The sequence below is a fragment of the Phascolarctos cinereus genome, unplaced genomic scaffold (assembly GCF_003287225.1).
Source record: "Phascolarctos cinereus isolate Bilbo 61053 unplaced genomic scaffold, phaCin_HiC Scaffold_9;HRSCAF=440, whole genome shotgun sequence".
Classification (NCBI taxonomy): domain Eukaryota; kingdom Metazoa; phylum Chordata; class Mammalia; order Diprotodontia; family Phascolarctidae; genus Phascolarctos; species Phascolarctos cinereus.
The window spans coordinates 207033557-207053574 of NW_027556402.1; the positions used below are offsets into that span (position 1 = coordinate 207033557).

The following is a 20018-nucleotide window of genomic DNA, read 5'->3' on the forward strand; positions in this document are numbered from 1 at the left end:
TAAAATGTGAGGATTGGGTTTATTGGCCTTAGAGCCCATTCCAGACCTACCTCTGATCCTCAGTCCTTGAATCATCCTTTGTTATAGAAATCCAAGATGGTTTCTTTGCTAGATAAAGTGTAGAATCGATTTAACTATTGATTTGTTGATGTTTAAGTGTAGGATCTTAAATTAGCAAAAACTATATAGTTTGAGAGTCTGATTTGGGCTCATATTGATACAGTATTATATTCTTGGAAGTTTCCACAATCATCCATTAGTAAATCACCAATGGACATTTTTGCTTCTCTTCATTGTTTTCACTTATGTTGATGAATACGGGATCTCATCAATGTGGGCATTACCATTAATGGTAAAATCACCACCCGTCCAGACCTTCTTACCTAAACTAACTCTTGTCCTTGTCCTCCCATAAATCATCCACCAAGAGTCCACTTAGTCTGCTGGGAGTCCTCTGCTAGCCCATCTTGATGTTGTGGGGGTGGGCCATCCATTGGTTATTCCTCTGCTGTGACTATCCCACTTCATACATGTCTTTGATATCTTTTATGCTGCCTCCCAGTTCTCCTCCCACCATTGTCCTGTGTGAGACCTGCAAGAATTCTCTTCCTGCTGTTGCAATACTGGTGATATCTCAAGCCCTTATAGAGTTATGTCTAAGCTCCCAATTACTAGGGAGGCTGACTAGCTCTATTCAAGACAATAGCTCATGCCAAGAAGAACAAGAACACTTTTTCTTAGAGGCAGCTGTTGGGGCAGTAGATAAAAAACAGAGCCTGGAGTTGGGAAGACCTGAATTCAAATGCAGCCTTTATTAAGCACTTGTGTACAAAGCACTGGAGATAAAAAGACAAAATGAAATATATTTAAGGAGCTTTCAGTTTTTGGAGAGGTAGAGGGAAGGCTACAGGTACATAGATAAATCAGTGCAAAGTAATTCGAGGAAGAAAATATTCCACAGAAGGTGTCGCTTGAGTTGGGACTTGAAGAAAACTAATAATTCTGGATGCCCATAAAGTTGGTAGGAACCTACCACTCATTCTTGGATTCGACGGACATTTTTTAGTTTTCAAAGTGGAAATTTTGATTTCGAAAGGAAGATATAATCCCTAAGATCAGCAACAAAAATGTAATAACTTCTTTTTCCATGTCATTCTCCATGTGATTTTAAAATGCATTGTTGAAGGCTAGCCTGTTATATCAACAGATGGACTAGATTTAGGGTCTCTGATTTAAACCCTCTCAAAATCCTGCTTTTGAGCAGCCACACCCAAAGAGATCACATTTCTTAATTTTTGTGTTTATCAGTTGTTCAGTTGGTAGTCTTTTGACATTCTTATTTTGCAGAAATGAAGTCCTTTTCATCTTCAGATATCACATGGAATCTGTCTGTGTTGGTCATTGTTTAGCATGTTCTAAAATGTGCTAAATCTGGACCTGATCATTTCTGAAGTGAATGCCATTGTTTTCTTGCAGTATTGATTTTTTTTTTTACACAGGGTATTACAGATAAGGTGGTCCTTATAGACTTCTCAGAAGGAACAAAAGGAGGAACAATGGACATGGATATTTTTGAGCTGCAAAATGTGGAAATCAGCAAAGGTATGGCTATTCTGTTTGAGAGAAACTTGCTCTGTGTCCTTTGGTACTCAATCTGAAGAATTTTCAAGGAGAAAGGGATCATTTTAGACATTATATACAAAGGAAATAGAGTGGGAGAGGTTAAGTGACTTGCCCCCAAGTCTCATAGCCAGTTAATGACAGAACTGGAATTAGAACCCAGATCTCATTCTTTAGCGTATTGATTTTTTTTCCTATGCAATCCTGCCTCTTGGCAAGTGACTTTGTCCCTGTGGATGATTGTTCTTGGGTTTTATGCTGCATAATTGACAGCATTTACCGGTGGTTCAGATACAACTCAGTGATGAGGATATGATCCCCACTGCAGCATGTATTAGTGCTTCAGGCTTCAGTAGCTGCTGAGATATTCATGTTCAAGCCCTACTTTGATGCTGCTTTTGTTGTGTTTACAGGAGGATGGAAATAAGTTATGTGGAAACAATGCTTGAGTCTTCTGGGAGCCAAAAAAACTATGTATTAGCCAGTATAGAGTTTATTTAAAAAGAACATTTATTTATTTATTTATTTATGTTGAAAATAAGATGATTTTGGTTTTTTGTTGTATTGCAGTTCGTTAAGATTGTCTACTCGGTGTAAGACTGGATACTGAACATAAAAGGGTTTTAATCTGCAGTGGTGAAAAGAGTAACCCAAAATGAAATAATGGATCCTTGTTCTATTGAAGTATACCTTTCTCTCTAATTTTTCCACTTCTCCTGAAGTCCTATTTCTATATCTTACCATATGGAGGTCCTGGGTTCTCAAAGGCTATGCTAGGGGTAGTCAAGCTCTAGCAGATCCTATCAAGCTAGAAAGGTTTTGAGGAGAAGCCCAGGTATAGATATATCTGGAAGATTATTTTGGCAGCTGTATAAAGAATAAATTAAATCAGGCAGAGGCTAGAGTCAGAGAGACTATGAAGAAAGCTATTATAGTAGTTAAGGTCCGGTAACCAATTGAATATGAGGAGAGGGAACAGGAAAAGTCAAAGGTCATTTCTGAGGTTTTGAGCATCAGTGATAAATGAATTGTTTGGTTGAATGGCAGAGATATCATCTTATATCTCTTCTTTTGAGTCAGAGTTGGTCATCATAATTTTACAGCATTTAGTCTTGTTGGTCCTGTATGCATATATCACAGTTTGTTTAGCCATTCCTTAATTGATGGGCATCCACTTTGTTTCAGGATTTTACTACTACAAAACATACTGCTATAAATATTTTGGTATATATGGTAACTTTTGTTACTGACTTCCTTGGGATATATTCTATCAGTGGAGTCTGTGAGTCAAAGGGTATAAATATCATAGATACTTTCTATGCGTAATTCCAAACTGCTTTTGAGAATGGACCATTTCATGTCTCTACCAATGATGCATTAAAATACCTGTCTTTCCACAGCCCCAGTAGGAGGTGCTGAATTAGTTTTCACTAGGTTGGTACCTACAAAAGGGCCAGGTATCCAGGTCTCCATACTTGTCCTGAGAAAACATCTTTCCTCTGTGTGCTAGGTTAAGAACCAGTGATTCATAACCTTGTGAATTAGTCAAGTCAAATCTACAAACATGTATTCATTGCTGTGGGCAGGCCCTGTGCTAAGCCTTGAGGATATGAAGAAAGGCAAAAGACAGACTCTGCTCTCTAACGGGGGAAACAACATCCACACAGCTATGTACAAACAAGGTATAGACAAGATAAATTGAAGGTAATCTCAGAGGGGAGGCACAAGGGTCTGGAAAGGCTTCCTGTAGAAGGTGGTATTTTAGTTGACACTTGAAGTAAACCAGAGAAGCTAGGCTGAAATGAGGAGGAAGAGAATCCCAGGCATGAGAGATACCGGTGAAGATGCCCAGAGTTGGGAGATGGAGCAAGGGGGTCACTGTCACTGGAACTTAAGAGTATGTGGAGGGGATATAAGGTGGAGAACGACAGGAATGGTAGGAAGTGGCCAGGTTATGAGTGGATTTAACACCTGATTCACATCCACAGGAATGGAGTAGAAATTTTGATGGGCTTAGGAGAATGAGAGAATAAGAAATAATTTTTAAGCATGGGACACTTGGGAGATGGGTTTGGACAGGGTAGTGAGAGTATGCTGGAATCCCAGAAGGACAGAGAAGAACAGGGTAGAAAGGGAGATAGGAACGGTTTTTTCTGGTTTGGCCTTTGCTTCTTTTTTCTGAAGGGATGAAAAGATTTGTCTTTTAATATGTTAGTTAACTTCACACAGTGCCTAGAACATAGTAGTTATTTCATAGATATTTGTTGGCTGACTGGCTGACTTCTCCAACCCAAGTGGTGATTTGGGAGGAAGTGAGGGGTCAGGGTCAAATCAGCTGCACTGAGTTGACTTTTTGGAGAAATTTCCTTCTAGAAACCTGAGGAATATTTCTTAAGGATAGGGACAAGATTGCCTGTGTGAAGTAAACATTTCTTTCACATAACTGTTGCTTAACAGTATTTATTGAATTGAATTAAAATTTGGAAATTTACCATTTGTTGGAGGGGAGTGTCATGCACAATTTTCCTGATACTGCTTAATGGGAACTATGACTGAATCCAGAAAGAGTACAACTCTATTATAGACATTACCAAAAAGAAGTCACACCTTGGGTAAAGAATCACAAAATTGGAGATGATGCACCATGTGCATGTCTTCCCTTTTATTTCACCTAGAGTAGGTTTGGTTTGGTGTTATATACTTTGTACTTCATAAAGATTCATTATAGTATATGTCTTATTTTCATTTCTGACATTTGAAAGTCTCCAGAAAGAATAGTGGCCTTAGTGAACTTTTGGCAGGCCTTATGTGGATTCTTCTTTGGGAGAGCCATGGGGAGCCAGATTTTCCCAAGGGCCTTAGGTTATATCCTGAGTTATTTAAAACACTCTTTCAAATCACTAGTGAGCCATTTAGTGGATGCACCCTAGTGGATATGTTGTCTCATATGACTTGACATAATTATTGTGTTTTCCTGAGTCTCTTTTCTGAGATGCTGACGTTCCATAGTTTGTAACCGTATAACATCAGGGGGAGAATATTGTTGTTAAAGAGATGAATTTTTGTAGCAGTAGTTTAGGATCATTGGAAGCATGGCACAATTTCCCAAATACAGTCTATCCTGATTTTCTTTCTACTCATTTCTTGGTCCAGTTCATTGTCCATCTGGCCTATTGTCCAAAATATACATATCGATAGACTAATTCACTTGGATACCTGTTTGGCTGCTTACTATAATGTGGGCAAAATGTACTTCTGTCCTTTTTGTTTTAGACCAGACTTTTTCATTGCCATGGATTTCACCGAGGAAGCTTTGTAGTGTTTCAAGGTAATTAGTACAATAATCAAAAAGGAGATTTTGAAGGACCTTATCATCAATAAATAGCAAGTACTTCTTTTGTCTGGAATCTATGTAAGACATCGAAATTAGGGCCACTTACTCCAGCAATTGGTATGAGGGCTTCCTGGATTTGAAGAGTTTAAAATTGAAAATACTTACTATTGTCTCTTCAGTTCTTTCATGTGGCTGCAGCTGTATTTCCAAGTAATTATTATTATGTGGTAACCCAAGCAGCTACATTAGAGAAGGAGGTAAAAGGAAATCCATGTAAAAGATTTATGTGTCCAAAATAGATTTTAAAAATTGATTTTACAACTTTTTGGAGATAGAAGTGGAATAATGTGGGCCTGCAGACCCCCTGATTGTAGTGAGGTGGCAGTTCCAAAGATGGTTTTCCATTTTTGTATGGGAAGAGTCCCATTTCTGACATGTTCAAGATGCAAGCTTCCTCCTTTTTAGGGGTTCCAGGATAGTGCTTGGTGAGGAACAAAGTGATATCTGTTACCTCTGCTTTGAAAACCTACACTTTGGGATCTTCAGGCCCAGTAATTAAGAGAGGGGTATGAGGGTATGGGACTGACTCAAGGTTAGCTAATGAGGGGGAAACAGACCTTCCTCTCTGTGATGCCAGGTGCTGTGATGCGGCATGGGCCCATGTAAAAATTTATCTATGAAGTTACCAGGAAAAGAAGGTGGAGAATTTGGGGGCTGTTTCTAGGGCTAAAAGTGAAAAGCAAGGGACAGTTAACACTTGCAGAGTACATGTCAAGTAACATGGACAGAATTCCCACGAAATTCAGAAGAAACGCCAGGTTGAATGGCTTTAGGTTACTCTTCCACACGAGAAATTAAACGCCTTATAAATGTGCTTGTTTTTTTTCTCCCCTTTTGGATTTTACGTGTTAGTGTTAACTCAGATTTCATAGGGAAGAAACAATAAATTTCCAATATACAAAGATTCTAATAAGGCCTTACATATTACTGTAATTATAAGGAAACATGTATGCATGTTTATATTCTGTAACAAGCAGTATTGCTTCAACACATTCTTCATTGTGAGAAACTGTAGCACTTGTAGTTATAAAATTCTATGGAGCAAAACCATATAATAAGGAGGAATATAGAATTACAGAGATCAGACATTATAGAAAGCATTAAAACAGTTAATGTTTTGTTGACATTGTCACATATTCATGTTGACATTGGCAAGCATTTTTGGTGAGCGTCTGTCTACTGTTTTGAACACCTCGCATGTCAGTGACACTAAGTCATTGAACGACAATCTTTGCATTAATGTCTATCATATTCATATATGATTTTCATATATTTATGGGAGATACCTTGCCTGAGGAGAGCTTTTAATGGTACATTAAGTTCTTTGTATTTACAGTGTTGTTAATATGTAAATTCTTTTCCTAGTTCTTCTCACTTCACTCTGTATTAGTTCATGCAGATCTTCTCAGGTTCCTCTGACACTGTTCTTTCATAATTTCTTGTGGCACAATAGCATTCCATTGTGTTCATAGACCATAGTTCAGCTAATCCTCAGTTGATGGGCATCCCCTTTGATACCACAGAAGGAGCTGCCGTAAATATGTTTGTACATTTTCCTTTTTCGATTTTCCTCCTTTTGATTTCTTTAGGGGTATAGGTCTAACAGGGGGATTGCTAGGATAAAGGGCATGTACAACTTAGTGATTTTTTTTGACATGGTTCCAAATTACTTTCCAGAATTGTCTGTACCAATTCATAGTTCCACCAATAGTGTCTTAATCAGTAAGTATTTATTGGGAGTTGGGGATACAAAGAAAGGCGAAAGACAATTCCTGTCCTCAAGGAGCTCACAGTCTGATAGGGGAGACAACTTGCAAACAACAATGTATAACCAGGCTATATACAGGATAAGTAAGAAATAATTAGCAGTGGGAGGGTATTAGTATGAAGAAGGATTGGAAAAGCTTCCTGTAGAAAGTGGGATTTTAGATGGAACCTGCAGGAAGTCAGGAAAGCTAAGAGGTTGAGATGAGGAGGAAGAACATTTCAGGAATGTGGGATAAACAGTAAAAATTCTAGAAGCTGAGAAATGGATTGAAGAATATATGGAGGGTGGGGAATATGTATAAGATGTAAAAAGAAGAGGTGGGGTTGGGGGGTGGGGAATACAGGTTATGAAGGGCTTTGAACACCAAACAGGATTTTATATTTGATCCTCGAGGTAATAAGGTGCTGTTAGTGTTTATTGAGTTGGGGGACATGGTCAGACCTGCCATTTGAGAGAGTCACTCTGGCAGCTGAATGGAGAATGGACTAATGTGCCTGTTTTCCTGTAGCCTCTCCAAATTTGTTATTTTCTTTTTTTGTCAACTTTGTCGATTTGATGGGTATGAGGTAGAACTCTTACATTGCTATAGTTTTCATTTCTCTAGTTATTAATGATTCAGAACATTTTTTTTCATGTGGCTTTGTAATGCAGAACATTATTTTACCATTTAGGTAGTGGGACCCTTTAGGCCATGGAAAGCAGAAGTTGCTGCTTAATCTTGCCCCAGACCTCTTTCCTCCTAAATCTAAACAGTAGTGAAATGTACTCTTGCATAGCTTAAGCACAACCCATACCTCCAATGCAAATGGATAAGAAAACTTGCAATATAATGGCTTTAGATAATTATATTTATACCAGAAACCAGGACACCTGGTCTGGTTTGTGTGATCCCTGACCTGTAATGATGGGGTGCTCGGATGCTTGTGCTTATACTTTTGCCCCAAAAATGCCTCCCTAGTCTCAGAAACACTATCTCTGACAACCACTCCCCAGCCCAAGGACATTGTGCCTAGCAGTATTCATTCATGGGCCTCAGCATGACCCTTATCTGGCTGCTCAGGCTCCAGCCCTCAGATCATATCTCTGGAAGCCTCCAAATTCCTTAGCAGGACCCTCATCTGGCTGCTCAGGCCCCAGCCCTCAGATCATGTCTCTGGAAGCCTCCATTGTGAGAAAGTTTTTTCCTTTGTTGCAGAGCATTATCATGTCTAGACAGAGGGAGAGGGGTGTCCTTGACCAGCCCCAAAACTCTTCCTCTTGCCAGACTTCAAAGATCCATCCCCCTCTCTGTCCTGTATACTCCCTATATAAACCCTAGCTCGACCCCTGATGGAGGCTGCTTGATTTGGATGTGAATACCCCTGGCAGCCGCGTGCTAATATAATAAAGTCCACAATTTAAATTAGTCTGGGTCTAACTCGCTAATTTCTCGGTATAACAGCTTTTTGATAGTTTGCATTTCTTCTTTTGAAAACTGTTCATATCTGTAACACAGGAAACACCAACCAAGCCAGTTATTGGTCAGGAGCCACTGCCAAAGGTTTTGGGCTCTAGCTTCTAGCAGGTTTACTCTTGATTTGAGCAGCCAGAAGGACAATGACAGAGAAGCTGGGGGGGTTATATAATAATTTAGTCTTTTCTATGGGTCCCTGATAATGGGAGTACCAACTCTTACAGGATCCCTTGATCACCCTTCTCGCAGGAGTTGACAAGAAGAGGAAGTAAAAACCCCTGCATCTTGATGGGGGCCAGTCGAGACAGGCACAGCATTCCAGCTATTATATTCTCCTAAATACCCCCCAAGCCTTGATGGAGACATGTCAAGGCGTGCGTGTGCGCACACACACACGCACACACACACACACAGCATTCCAGCTAGTCCACTTCCCACTAAGCTTCAGAGGGGGCAGGTTGAGGCATGCACGTTCATAAATCCCAAATCACTAACCAGTGCTCTCTTCATTTATAGAGAAGCATACAAAGAAGGCAACTTGCCAACAATAGCCTCACAATTTCACATTATCTCATCCTTATATCTCACCGTGCTGTTGCAGTAGAAACTGTTTACAGTGTGAAATCTTGGGAACTAATATACTGTTTTGGCCGTGGATCCTGGAAATTATTATCTGAAAAAGAATAACAATCCTCCTTATTTACAGTATCCTTTGGTCATTTGTCTATTGATGAATGGCTCTTATTCTTATAAATGTGAACCAGTTCTTTATATATCTTGGAAATAATACCCTTATAAGAGAAATTTGCTGCAGATTTTTTTCCCCAGTTACTTGCTTCTCTTCTAATTTTAGTTGCACTGTTTTTCTTGTTTGTTTTTTACAAAAACTTCTTAATTTTATGTAATAAAAATTGTCCTTTTTAATCTTCTGTTATCCTCTCTTTCCCTTGTTTGGCTATAAATTAGTTCTCTATCCATAGATCTGAAAAGTTATTTCTTCCTTGTTCTTCTAATTTGTTTATGATGTCACTCTTAATGTCTAAGTTGTATATCCATTTGGGGCTTGGTTTTTTGGGTTTTTTTGTTGTTGTTGTTGGGCAATGGAAGTTAAGTGACTTGCCCAGGGTCACACAGCTAGTGTTATGTGTCTGAGACTGGATTTGAACTCAGGTCCTCCTGAATCCAGGGCCGGTACTCTATCCACTGTGCCACCTAGCTGCCCCCCCCCCAGCTTGTTTTGATTAATGGTATGAGATACTTATCTGTGCCTACTTTCTACCAAATTACTTTCCAGTTTTCTCAACACTTTTTGCCAAATAATGGGTGCCTACCCCTCTATAGCTAGGGTCTTGGGGTTTATCAAGCCCAGTACTGCTGTGTTTGTTTACCTAGTCTGTTCCAGTTGATTGACTTTTGTTTCTTAGCTATTATTAAATTTTTTGGTGACTAATGCTTTATAATATGGTTGGAGATCTAATACTTCTAGATTCCCTTCCTTACTATTTTTTTTCATTTTTTCCAAGATTCTTGATCCTTTATTCTTCTAGATGAATTTCATTATATTTTTTCTAGTTCTAGAAAGTAATACCTTGGAAGATTAATTGGTATGGCACTGAATAAGTGAATTAATAGAGGTATTACTGTCATTTTTATTATATTGGCTGTGAGAAATTAATATTTTAAAAATTATTTAGGTCTGTCTTTATTTCTCTAAAGAGAGTTTATTAGTTGTATTCATATAATTCCTTTGGGTGTGTCTTGGTAGGTAAACTCTTAAAATTTTAAATACTTTTTTTGTTATTTTAAATGGAATTCCTCTTTCTGTCTCCTCCTGCTGGAAATGATATACAGAAATATTGATGACTTGTGTGGATTTATTTTATATTCTGCTACTTTGCTGAATTATTTTTTCAGTTACTTTTTAGCTGAATTTCTAGCATTCCATAAATAAACCATCCTATCATATGTAAACAGCAATCATTTTGTTTCCTCTTTGCTTATACATATTCCCTCAATTTTTTTTCTTATCCTATTTCCCTTACTAACATTTCTAGCACTATAGTAGAGGTAATAATGGGCATCTTTTCTTAAATTCTGACTTAATTAGAAAGACTTCTAGTTTATCTCTATTACATATAATGTCTTGGTTTTATGTAGATATTGTATGTCATATTAAGGAAATGTTCATTTATTACTGTATTTTCCAGATTTTTTCACAGGAAGAAGGGGTATTATGTTGTCAATAGTTTTTTTCTGCATCTTGATATTATCATGATATTTATTGTTTTATTATTGTATGGACAATTGTATTTATAGCCTTCCTGATGTTGAACCAAGTCTGTATTCTTAGTATAAATTTAAGCCATTTATAGTGTAATATCTTTATGATATGTTTTTGTAGTCTCTTTGCTAATATTTTATTTACAAATTTTCCATCAGTACTCATTAGGAATAGTGGTCTATAGTTTTCTTTCTCTGTTTTGACTCCTTGGTTTAGGTATCAAGACCATATTTATTTCAAAGAAGGAATTTGGAAAGATTGTTTTTTATATTTTTTCAAACACTTTATGTAATATTTGAATTAATTTTCTTTGAATATTTGATAGAATTCACAAGTCCATCTTATCCTAGGATTTTTTTTTCTTTGGGAACTAACTTATTTATGCCTTTTCCCATTTCTTATTATGAGATTGAATTATTTAAATTATCTATTTTTGTTTTTTCATTCTTGACATTTTGCATTTTTATAAATAATCGTACAGCTAATTTAGGTTATTGGTTTTATTGACACATAGGTGGACAAAATAATTTTTAATAATTTTGTTTATTTCATTTGCATTTGTTGTGAATTCTCCTAAAATCAAATTAGATAATAGTTTATTTTATTTTCAAAAAGAGCTTTTTTATTCAGTGGATTTTTTTTTTGCTTTCCATTTTATCAATTTCTTCTTTGACTTTGAGGTGGATTTTATTACAAATTACAAGTAACCCAGAAAGTAATGAAAAAAAGATACATTAGGGTTTTATCCTGAGGACATTTAAGAATGGAACTGAAATGAGGACCACAGTTGAAAGATGGGAAAATGTATAAGGATTTTTATAGCAAAGTCTTTTAACAGTGAAAAATAATGGACAGTTCAGGTAGTTCACGTCTAGACTGTAAAATTACAGTGTCAAATCTGCTTTATGAGAAAGTTAAAATGGTATTAAAGAAAATGAAAATAGAAAGGACAGTAGGGCTAGACCAAATATACACAGAAGTGGTCCGTGCTGGAAACAACACAGTTTGGAGGGCATTAGATTCTCAAGGTATCAAAGCCAAAGGCTTAGGAAAAAATCTTTGGTTTTATTACCCCAAAAGGGGAACTAGAAAATCTAAATAACTTCTGGCTCATTTACCTACTTTTCCATTTTTACAAAACTTCTTTACACTTGCATTATTAAATTAATAGAATTATTTACACTTGCATTTATTTAGACATTCCTGATGGAAGTATGAGAAGGGAACATGCAGACTTCTGCTAATGATCTTTTTTGAAATAAATTTTTATTGATATATTTTGCTTTTACATTTCCTGAATGTTCTTCTTTTCTTTCTTTCTTTCTTTCTTTTTTAGGGAATTGAGGTTAATGACTTGCCCAGGGTCATATTAAGTGTTAAGTGTTTGGTCTGAGGTCAAATTTGAACTCGGGTCCTCCTGACTTCAGGGCTGGTGCTCTATCCACTGTGCCACCTACCTGCCCCCTTTAGCCCTCTTCTTTTCCCTTCTGAGAGCCTTCCCTTATGACTAAGGTTTTTATTTAAAAAAAAAAAGAAAAGAAAAAATTTCAGCAAAGCCAATAAATATGTCTTTAAAATCTGACTTTATATGCAGTTTTTTCTTGTAACTGAGCACCCCTCAGGTCTACAACTTTATGTTATAGGTATGTTCTCATGTGTGTGACTGGGGCCAACCTTGTTCTTTATAATCGTGGAATATTAATTTTTTAATGTTTTGTAGTGATTCTTTCCATTTACATTGTTGTAGGTGTTGGGGAATTCTCTCGAGCTTTTGGGAGAGGCATACCTCTGAGTGTGAAGGTCTGGTTGATGACTGTCAGTCAAAGATAGGAGACCAATCTGAAAGTAAAGAGATTTATTGGTATGCTAAGGAATCTGCTTTTGCTAATAGCAAATTTAGATTCCTAGGAATCCTATAGATTCATACAGATTTGGTTTTTATAACTTTCAGACCCACTTAAAGTATACAGTTAATCAGAAGCATTCTGCTGCAACTTAGGATAGATAAATAAAATATTTCTGTCAACAGGCAATCACAATGACATGAAACTTATGTGAAAACCGGGTTTATTAATTACAAAAAGAGTGAGAATGTATGTGGAGCCCAAAGAGTTCATAATCCGTAAAGAAGTTTGCATTTTTATAATAGTTGGACAAAGGGAGGAGGAGCTACCAGGAAGGAATATGGCATGGGATGGGGAAAGGTGTAGTAAAGTTGGGAAAAAGTCAAAACCCCTCCTGAAGGGAAGGAGCAAGGTGATTTCAAAAACTGCATTCTTTTCCCTTACAGGGATGGGGAACTGGAGGCTTCCTGGCCACATGTGGCTTCGAGGCCACAGGTTCCCTACCCCTGCCTGGCTAAACTGTGAATATAGGAGGGTCCCCTAATCTGCAAAGGACCCCAGCTGCACAAGCATTTTCCCAGCCTGGCACAGACTGGCTGGTGCCTGTCTTGCCTCCCAGGGATACATAGGGAATCTAGCTTGGGGTGCAAACAACAAATTATGTCAGCTGGGGTGGGGGTGGGGAGCTTTGTTCTTGACACATTCAGGGCCTTCCACATGCTCTGGGTCCATTGTTTCTGGAAAATATGGCAACTCAAAAAGACAAGTTCAGAGGACCCCTTAATAATCCTTAACGTTTCCGAGGAGAGGAGTAGAGGGGAAAAAAGGATCAACTAAATAAGAAAAGAGGGAACATTTGAAATATACTTAGCAGGATTTATTATTGGAGTAAGAAAACATTCCTATTCAAGGTCAGGAGACATGGGAAAGAGACCAGACGCTTTTAGAATTGTAGAAGCAGTCATTTATTAGACAAAACTTCAGGGTCTTTTATCCAAGGACAGCTGTTACAACAGTGGATGAGACCATCTGTTTTACTATGTCCTCGCAGAGGGGTTTGGGGTCTTTCTAATATTAGGCCACTAAGCGATTGGAGGGATTTCCACTTTGTTAGTCTATCAAAAATGTAGTGAAATGTTTGTGGTTCCTATTTTTCACCCATATAGTCATGTTATATATTGTTTTTCTGGCTCTGCTTACTTCATTTGGCATCATTTCATATAAATCTTTACATGTGTCTCTGAATTCATTTTTATTTCTTACATCATGGTAATATTCCGTCATATTCATTTACCATGATGTGTTTGACCATTTCCCAGTCCGTAGATATCTACTTTTCCCCCAGTCTTCTGCTGTTACAAGAAGTGCTGCTCTAAATATTTTATTGTATATGGGGCCTTTATATTTGTCAACAAGCTGTCTGGGGTATATGTACCTAATAATGGAGTCTCAAAGGATGTAAACATGATTTGCATAATTTAAAATTTTTTTCCAGAATGATTGTACTAATTCATAGCTCTGCCAACAATTTGTTAGTGTGCATGTCTTTCCACAAGCCCTCCACTATTAATTATTCCCATCTTTTTGTCATCTTTGCCAGTTTGCTAGGTATGAGGTGAAACCTTAGTGTTGTTTTGATTTTTATTTCTCTTATTAGTGATTTAGCATATTCTTTCATATGGTTGCTAATAGTTGTTCATATGCTTTAATCACATCTCCTTTGAGTGGGGATTTTTTTGTCTGTTGCTTAATTATTCAAAGAGAACAAAATCAGAACTGGAAATTTAGATAGAAAAATCACCTTGGCAGCAATGTATAGAATGGATTGGAGTGGGGAGAGAATTGTTTAGGCCACAGGTAACAAGAGCTTTAAAATAAGGTGAGAGCTGTATGAATAGGGAGAAGATGAGAATGAGAAATGTTGTAAAGGCAGAAATAACAAGATTTAGCAACCTATTTGAATGTAGGGTGTGTGTGAGAGAGAGGGAGAGAGAGGGAGGGAGAGAGGATAAACTGGGGCTTGTGAACCTGGGAAATTGGAAGGGCAGTGACTCCTCATGCCTTATTCTTTTCCTTTAGAGTTTGCAGCTCTTTGCTCTTTCAGCACAGCATTTGATCACTCTAAATAGTGTTTTACGTAAGTCTTTCCTCATATTGACTAACTGGTCCCCCTGCCTCAACACAGCTGCTTTAGCCTCCTGCTAAAACATCAGTCCCATATACTGAGCCATTCTGCATTCTTATAAAACTTGCTACTCTTTTTAATCCTGAAGCTTCTGCCCTGACTTTTTATATGCCCTTCCTTGGTTCGTCAAACCTTAGAGCTTTCTTATTTACCCAGATGTGGAGATCTGAAGGGAATGCTGGAAGGGAAAGGGAAGAATCAAATTAAAATCAGAGATTTGCTGAGTATTCTGCTCGGTGCAAAGTCATATGCATGAATCCATGGCACCAAGTATGTAGCTTATCATTTAGTTGGGGAGATAAGACATAAGTGAAAAACTAAAATAATATAAGAATTAAATGACAGTTCAAGAGAACGCTAGAAGAGCTGTCACAAGGTGGCAGCAACTATAGAGGATTAACGGTACACACCGTAAAGGAGGAACAGATCCCTTCTGCTGGGGCTAGTAGGTTTTATGAAGGCAGTACTTGAACTGGGCCTCGTAGAGTAGGTAGGATTTCATGAGACAGAGAGCAAGGGAGAGGGCATTATTTATGGTGAAAACAACTTGAGCAAAAGGATAGAAAAGGGAAAATACAAGGATGTATCCAGGGAATAGTGGAAAATAAAGGTAGAATGATAGTGCCAGATTACCAACATAGTCACCAGTATGGGCAGTTTCTGGGTGTTCTTTGATGCTCTGGCTTTATTTATTGTCCACTGAGAGCTACTGTCTGTAAGAACCACTCAAAATGAGCAATGGTATAGTAGCTTTGTTAGCAGACTTAGTGGCCAGACCTTCACCTAAATGTTTTGAGGATGAGTAAGATTAGGATGATGACTATTGATCTTATATTTTTCCTGATCGTTACTGTGGTACGGTAAATGGAAAGCCAGCATTGGAGTTTAGAATTCCTGGGTTCACATCCTGCCTCTGACACATACTGGCTATGTGACCCCTAGCAAATTGTTTAATCTTCCAGTGTCCCAGGCAATTCTAGACTATAAGTTATAGAACAGATGCTTAGCAAGGTAATATCTTCACTGGAAATCCCCTATTACCAATGAAATCACAGATTTGTTATACCCTCCCCCCCCAAATTTAATTTTTCCTGATGTATCTGAGCATGTATTTATATACCATACATTGTGTGATAGGAAGGTTTTCTTTTTTTGATTATCTTACTTTTTTACAATTAATAAGCATTTATTTTCTCTTCTTCCTCACCCCACATTGAAAAAGAAAAGAAAAACAAAACCCTTGTAACAAATTTACAACGTGGTCAAATAAAACAAATTCCTGAGTTGACCACAATCAAAATTTGACATTTTGAAGAACTGGGTAGTGTTCTTTTTTTTTATTTTTTTATTTTTATTATTATTATTATTTTAATATAAATTTATTTAGTTTTCAATATTCACTTCCACAAATTTTTGAGTTCCAAATTTTCACCCCATCTCACCCCTCCCCCCACCCCAAGATGGCATGCATTCTGAATATCCCTTCCCCTAATCTGTCCTCTCTTCTATCTCTCCCCCCTTCTCTTGTCCCCTACCCCTTCTATTTTCCTGTAGGGCAGGATAGACTTCTATACCCCATCTCCTGTATTTCTTATTTCCCAGTAGCATGTGAAAACATTTTTTTTAAACATATATTTTTGAAACTTTAGGTTTCAAATTTTCTCTCTTCCTCCCTCCCCATCCACCCTCATTGAAAAGGCAAACAACTCAATATAGGTTATATATGTGCAGTTATGCAGAACACTTCCATAGTAGACATGTTGTGAAAAACTAACTCTATTTCCCTTAATCCTATCCTGCCCTCCCATTTATTCTATTCTTCTTTTGACCCTGTCCCTCCTCAGAAGTATTTCTTCTGATTACCCCTTTCCCAATCTGCCCTCCTCTCTATCATCCCCTGCTCTCTTGTCCCCTTCTCCCCCTATTTTCCTGTAGGGTAAGACAGATTTCCATACCCAATTGAATGTGTATGTTATTCCCTCCTTAAGCCAAATCCTATGAGAATAAGATTCATCATCATTCCCTCTCACCTTCCCTGTTTCCCCTCCACTGTAAGAGACTTTTCTTTTCTGTTTTTTTTTGTGAGATAATTTACCCATTCTACCTCTCCCTTTCTTCTTCTCTAGTATATCCTCTCTCATCCCTTAATTTTATTCTCCAGATATGACCCCTTAATCTTCAACTCACCCTGTGCCCTCTATTATCTATCTATCTATCTATCTATCTATCTATCTATCTATCTATCTATCTATCTATCTATCATACATATAATTTTTTCTCAACTACCCTAATACTGACAAAGGTCTCATGAGTTATAAATATCATCTTTCCATGCAGGAATGTAAACAGTTCAATCTTAATAAGTCTCTTATGATTTCTCTTTCCTGTTTACCTCTTCATGTTCCACTTGAGTCCTGTATTTGAAAGTCAAATTTTCTATTCAGCTCTGGTCTTTTCATCAAATGCTTGAAAGTCCTCTATTTCACTGAATGACCATTTTTTCCCCTGAAGGATTATACTCAGTTTTGCTGGGTAGGTGATTCTTGGTTGTAATCCTATCTCCTTTGCCCTCGGAATATTATATTCCATGCCCTGTGGTCCTTTAATGTAGAAGCTGCTAAATCTTGTGTTATCCTGATTGTGTTTCCAGACTTGAATTGTTTCCTTCTGGCAGCTTGTAATATTTTCTCCTTGACCTGGGAACTCTGGAATTTGGCTACAATATTCCTAGGAGTTTTCCTTTGGGGATCTCTTTCAGGAGGAGATCTGTGGATTCTTTCAATTTCTATTTTGCCCTCTGGTTCTAATATCAGGGCAGTTTTCCTTGATAATTTCTTGAAAGATGATGTCTAGGCTCTTTTTTTGATCATGGCTTTCAGATAGTCCAATAATTTTTAAATTCTCTCTCCTGGATCTATTTTCCAGGTCAGTTGTTTTTCCAATGAGATATTTCACATTGTTTTCTAATTTTTCATTCTTTTGGATTTGTTTTACAGTGTCTTGATTTCTCATAAAGTCACTAGCTTCCAATTGCTCTATTCTAATTTTTAAGGAAGTATTTTCTTCAGTAAGCTTTTGGACTTCCTTTTCCATTTGGCCAATTTTTCTTTTTAGGGCATTTTTCTCCTTGTTGGCTTTTTGGACCTCTTTTGCCATTTGGGTTAGGCTATTTTTTAAGGTGTTATTTTCTTCAGTATTTTTTTGGGTCTCCTTTAGCAAGCTGTTGACTTGTTTTTCATGATTTTCTTGCATCACTCTCATTTCTCTTCCCAGTTTTTCCTCTACTTCTCTTACTTGCTTCTCAAAATCCCTTTTGAGCTCTTCCAAGGCCTGGGACTGATTCATATTTTTCTTGGAGGCTTTGGATGTAGGAGCTTTGACTTTGTTGTCTTCTTCTGGTTGTATATTTTTATCTTCTTTTTCACCAAAGTAAGATAATATAGTCTGACTCTTTTTGCCCTGCTTCCTCATGATCCCGGCCAATTACTTGAGTTTTAAACTCTTTGTTAAGGTAAGAGTCTGCTTCCAATGTGGAGAATGTACTGTCCCAAGCTTCAGGGGTTTGTACAGCTGTTTTCAGAGATACTTGTAGGGACCTGTAAATTTTCAGTTCTTCCAAGATGGTATGATAAGGGGCGAGGTGTTTACTCCTTTCCTGGCCTATGACCACAAGTACTCCTTTCTGTCCTGTAACCGTGAGGAGGGTTTCTCTCCACAGCCACTACAAGCTCCACCATGCCAGTGTTCCTCCTCACCCCAGTACCGCCACCCAGAACTGTGGCCCAGATCCAAACACAGGCAAAGCAAGAGATTCCTGCCTCAGCACTGGCAGAGAGATCCCTGCAATCCCTCTGTGATCAGCCACTGGATTCCCCTTCAGTCTGTGGGCCAGAAGCTCGGGAAGCAGCTGACCGCCTGCCCCCCCCCCCCCCGCCCCAGCGCCAGGCTCTTGGGGAATGAAGCTGAGACTCCGCCTTCCTCTCTCAGCACTGATAGAAACAGACTTTTCCCACTGACCTTCTAAGTTGTCTTTGGCATTAGTGGGTTGAGGAGTCTGGAAACCTCCACAGCTGCCCACGATTCAGTCCTCTGAAGCCTCCTCCAGGTTCGCTGTGCCCTACGTGCCCACCACGCTGTGCTGTGCTCCCAGCCCAGTGCGATACACCTTTCTGATCAATCATCCAGGTTGTCTTGGGCTACAAATTTGTTTCACTCTGTCTTTTTGTGGGTTCTGCTGCTTCAAAATTTGTTTAGAGCCATTTTTTATGAGTATTTGGAGGGGTTTGGAGGAGAGCTCAAGCAAGTCACTGCTTTCACTCTGCCATCTTGGTTCCGCCCCCAGGTGGATAGCATTCTTCATCATTGGTCTGATCCCACTCATTTCACCCTGATAAAATTCATAAGAATAAGTTTTCCCAGGTTTCTCTAAAACTGTCCCTTTTGCCATCTCTTAGCACAATAGTACTGCATTACATTCATATACCATTGTTTGTTTAGACATTCCTCAATTGATGAACACCCCTTTCCCCCTTAATTTCCAGTTCTTTGACTCTACAACAAGGAGCTGCTATAAAATTTTTATACATATATGTCCTTTTCCTCTTTCTTTGATATCTTTGCAATATAGGCCCAGTAGTGAATGGTATTGCTAGGTCAAAGGGTATATACAGTTTAATAACTTTTTAAGTATAGTTCCAAATTGCTTTCCATAATGGTTGGACCAGTTTATAGTTCCACCAACGGTGCATTAATGTACCTATTTTCTTGCAGCCCCTCTGGTGTTTATCATTTTGCTTTTTAGTCACCTATGCTATTCTGATGGGTATGAAGTATAGCCTCAGAGCTGCTTTAATTTACATTTCTTCTATTTTTAGTGATTTGCAGCATTTTTTCATCTTGTTGCTAGCTTGTATTTCTTTTGAAAACTGACTTCCTAATAGTGATATTTTCAAGTAGTATTATATTTTTGTACTTTCTACCTCTCTGGCTGTGGTAACAAAGCCAATTTGTGTTCCAGGGCTATATCTATCTATCTGTCTGTCTGTGTATCTATCTGTCCTTTTCAACTAGAAGTAACCTCTTCTGGCATATCTCCCTGCCTCAGATTTCTCCCCACTCCAGTCTGTTTTTCCAGAGCTCAGCTGCCAAAATGTTCTTCCTGAAGTGCAGGTCTGACTGTGTCACACACACCCCTAATTTAATAAAGTGGAGTGGTTCTCTGTTACTTCTAGGATCAAACATAAAATCTTGTTTGGCATTTAAAAGTTCTTTATCACTTGGCCCCCTCCTCTCTTTGAGTCTTCTTACACCTTCCTTCCTTCCATGTACTGCCAAGATCCATTAACACTGCTTTTCTTGCTGTTCCATGAAGAAGACACTCCATCACTTGGTACTGGGCATTTACTTTGGTTGTTCCCCATAGCTGGGATGCTCGTCCTCCTCATCTCCTCTTCCTGGCTTCCCTGGATTCTTT

At 38.1% G+C, this 20018-nt stretch overlaps 1 protein-coding gene across 4 annotated transcripts in view; it reads left to right on the plus strand.

The window, feature by feature from the left end:
* The window catches only part of UEVLD (UEV and lactate/malate dehyrogenase domains), a 65039-nt gene that overhangs the window by 23562 nt on the left and 21459 nt on the right, over positions 1-20018 (plus strand). For 3 of the 4 annotated variants that reach the window (XM_021005443.2, XM_021005445.2, XM_078148635.1), the window contains exon 7: positions 1500-1602. The exons of the other annotated variant lie outside the window; for it this stretch is intronic. In XM_021005443.2, coding sequence (XP_020861102.1) covers positions 1500-1602 — 103 coding nt within the window. The remainder of the gene's footprint in view (positions 1-1499; positions 1603-20018) is intronic. 4 annotated transcript variants of the gene reach the window in all.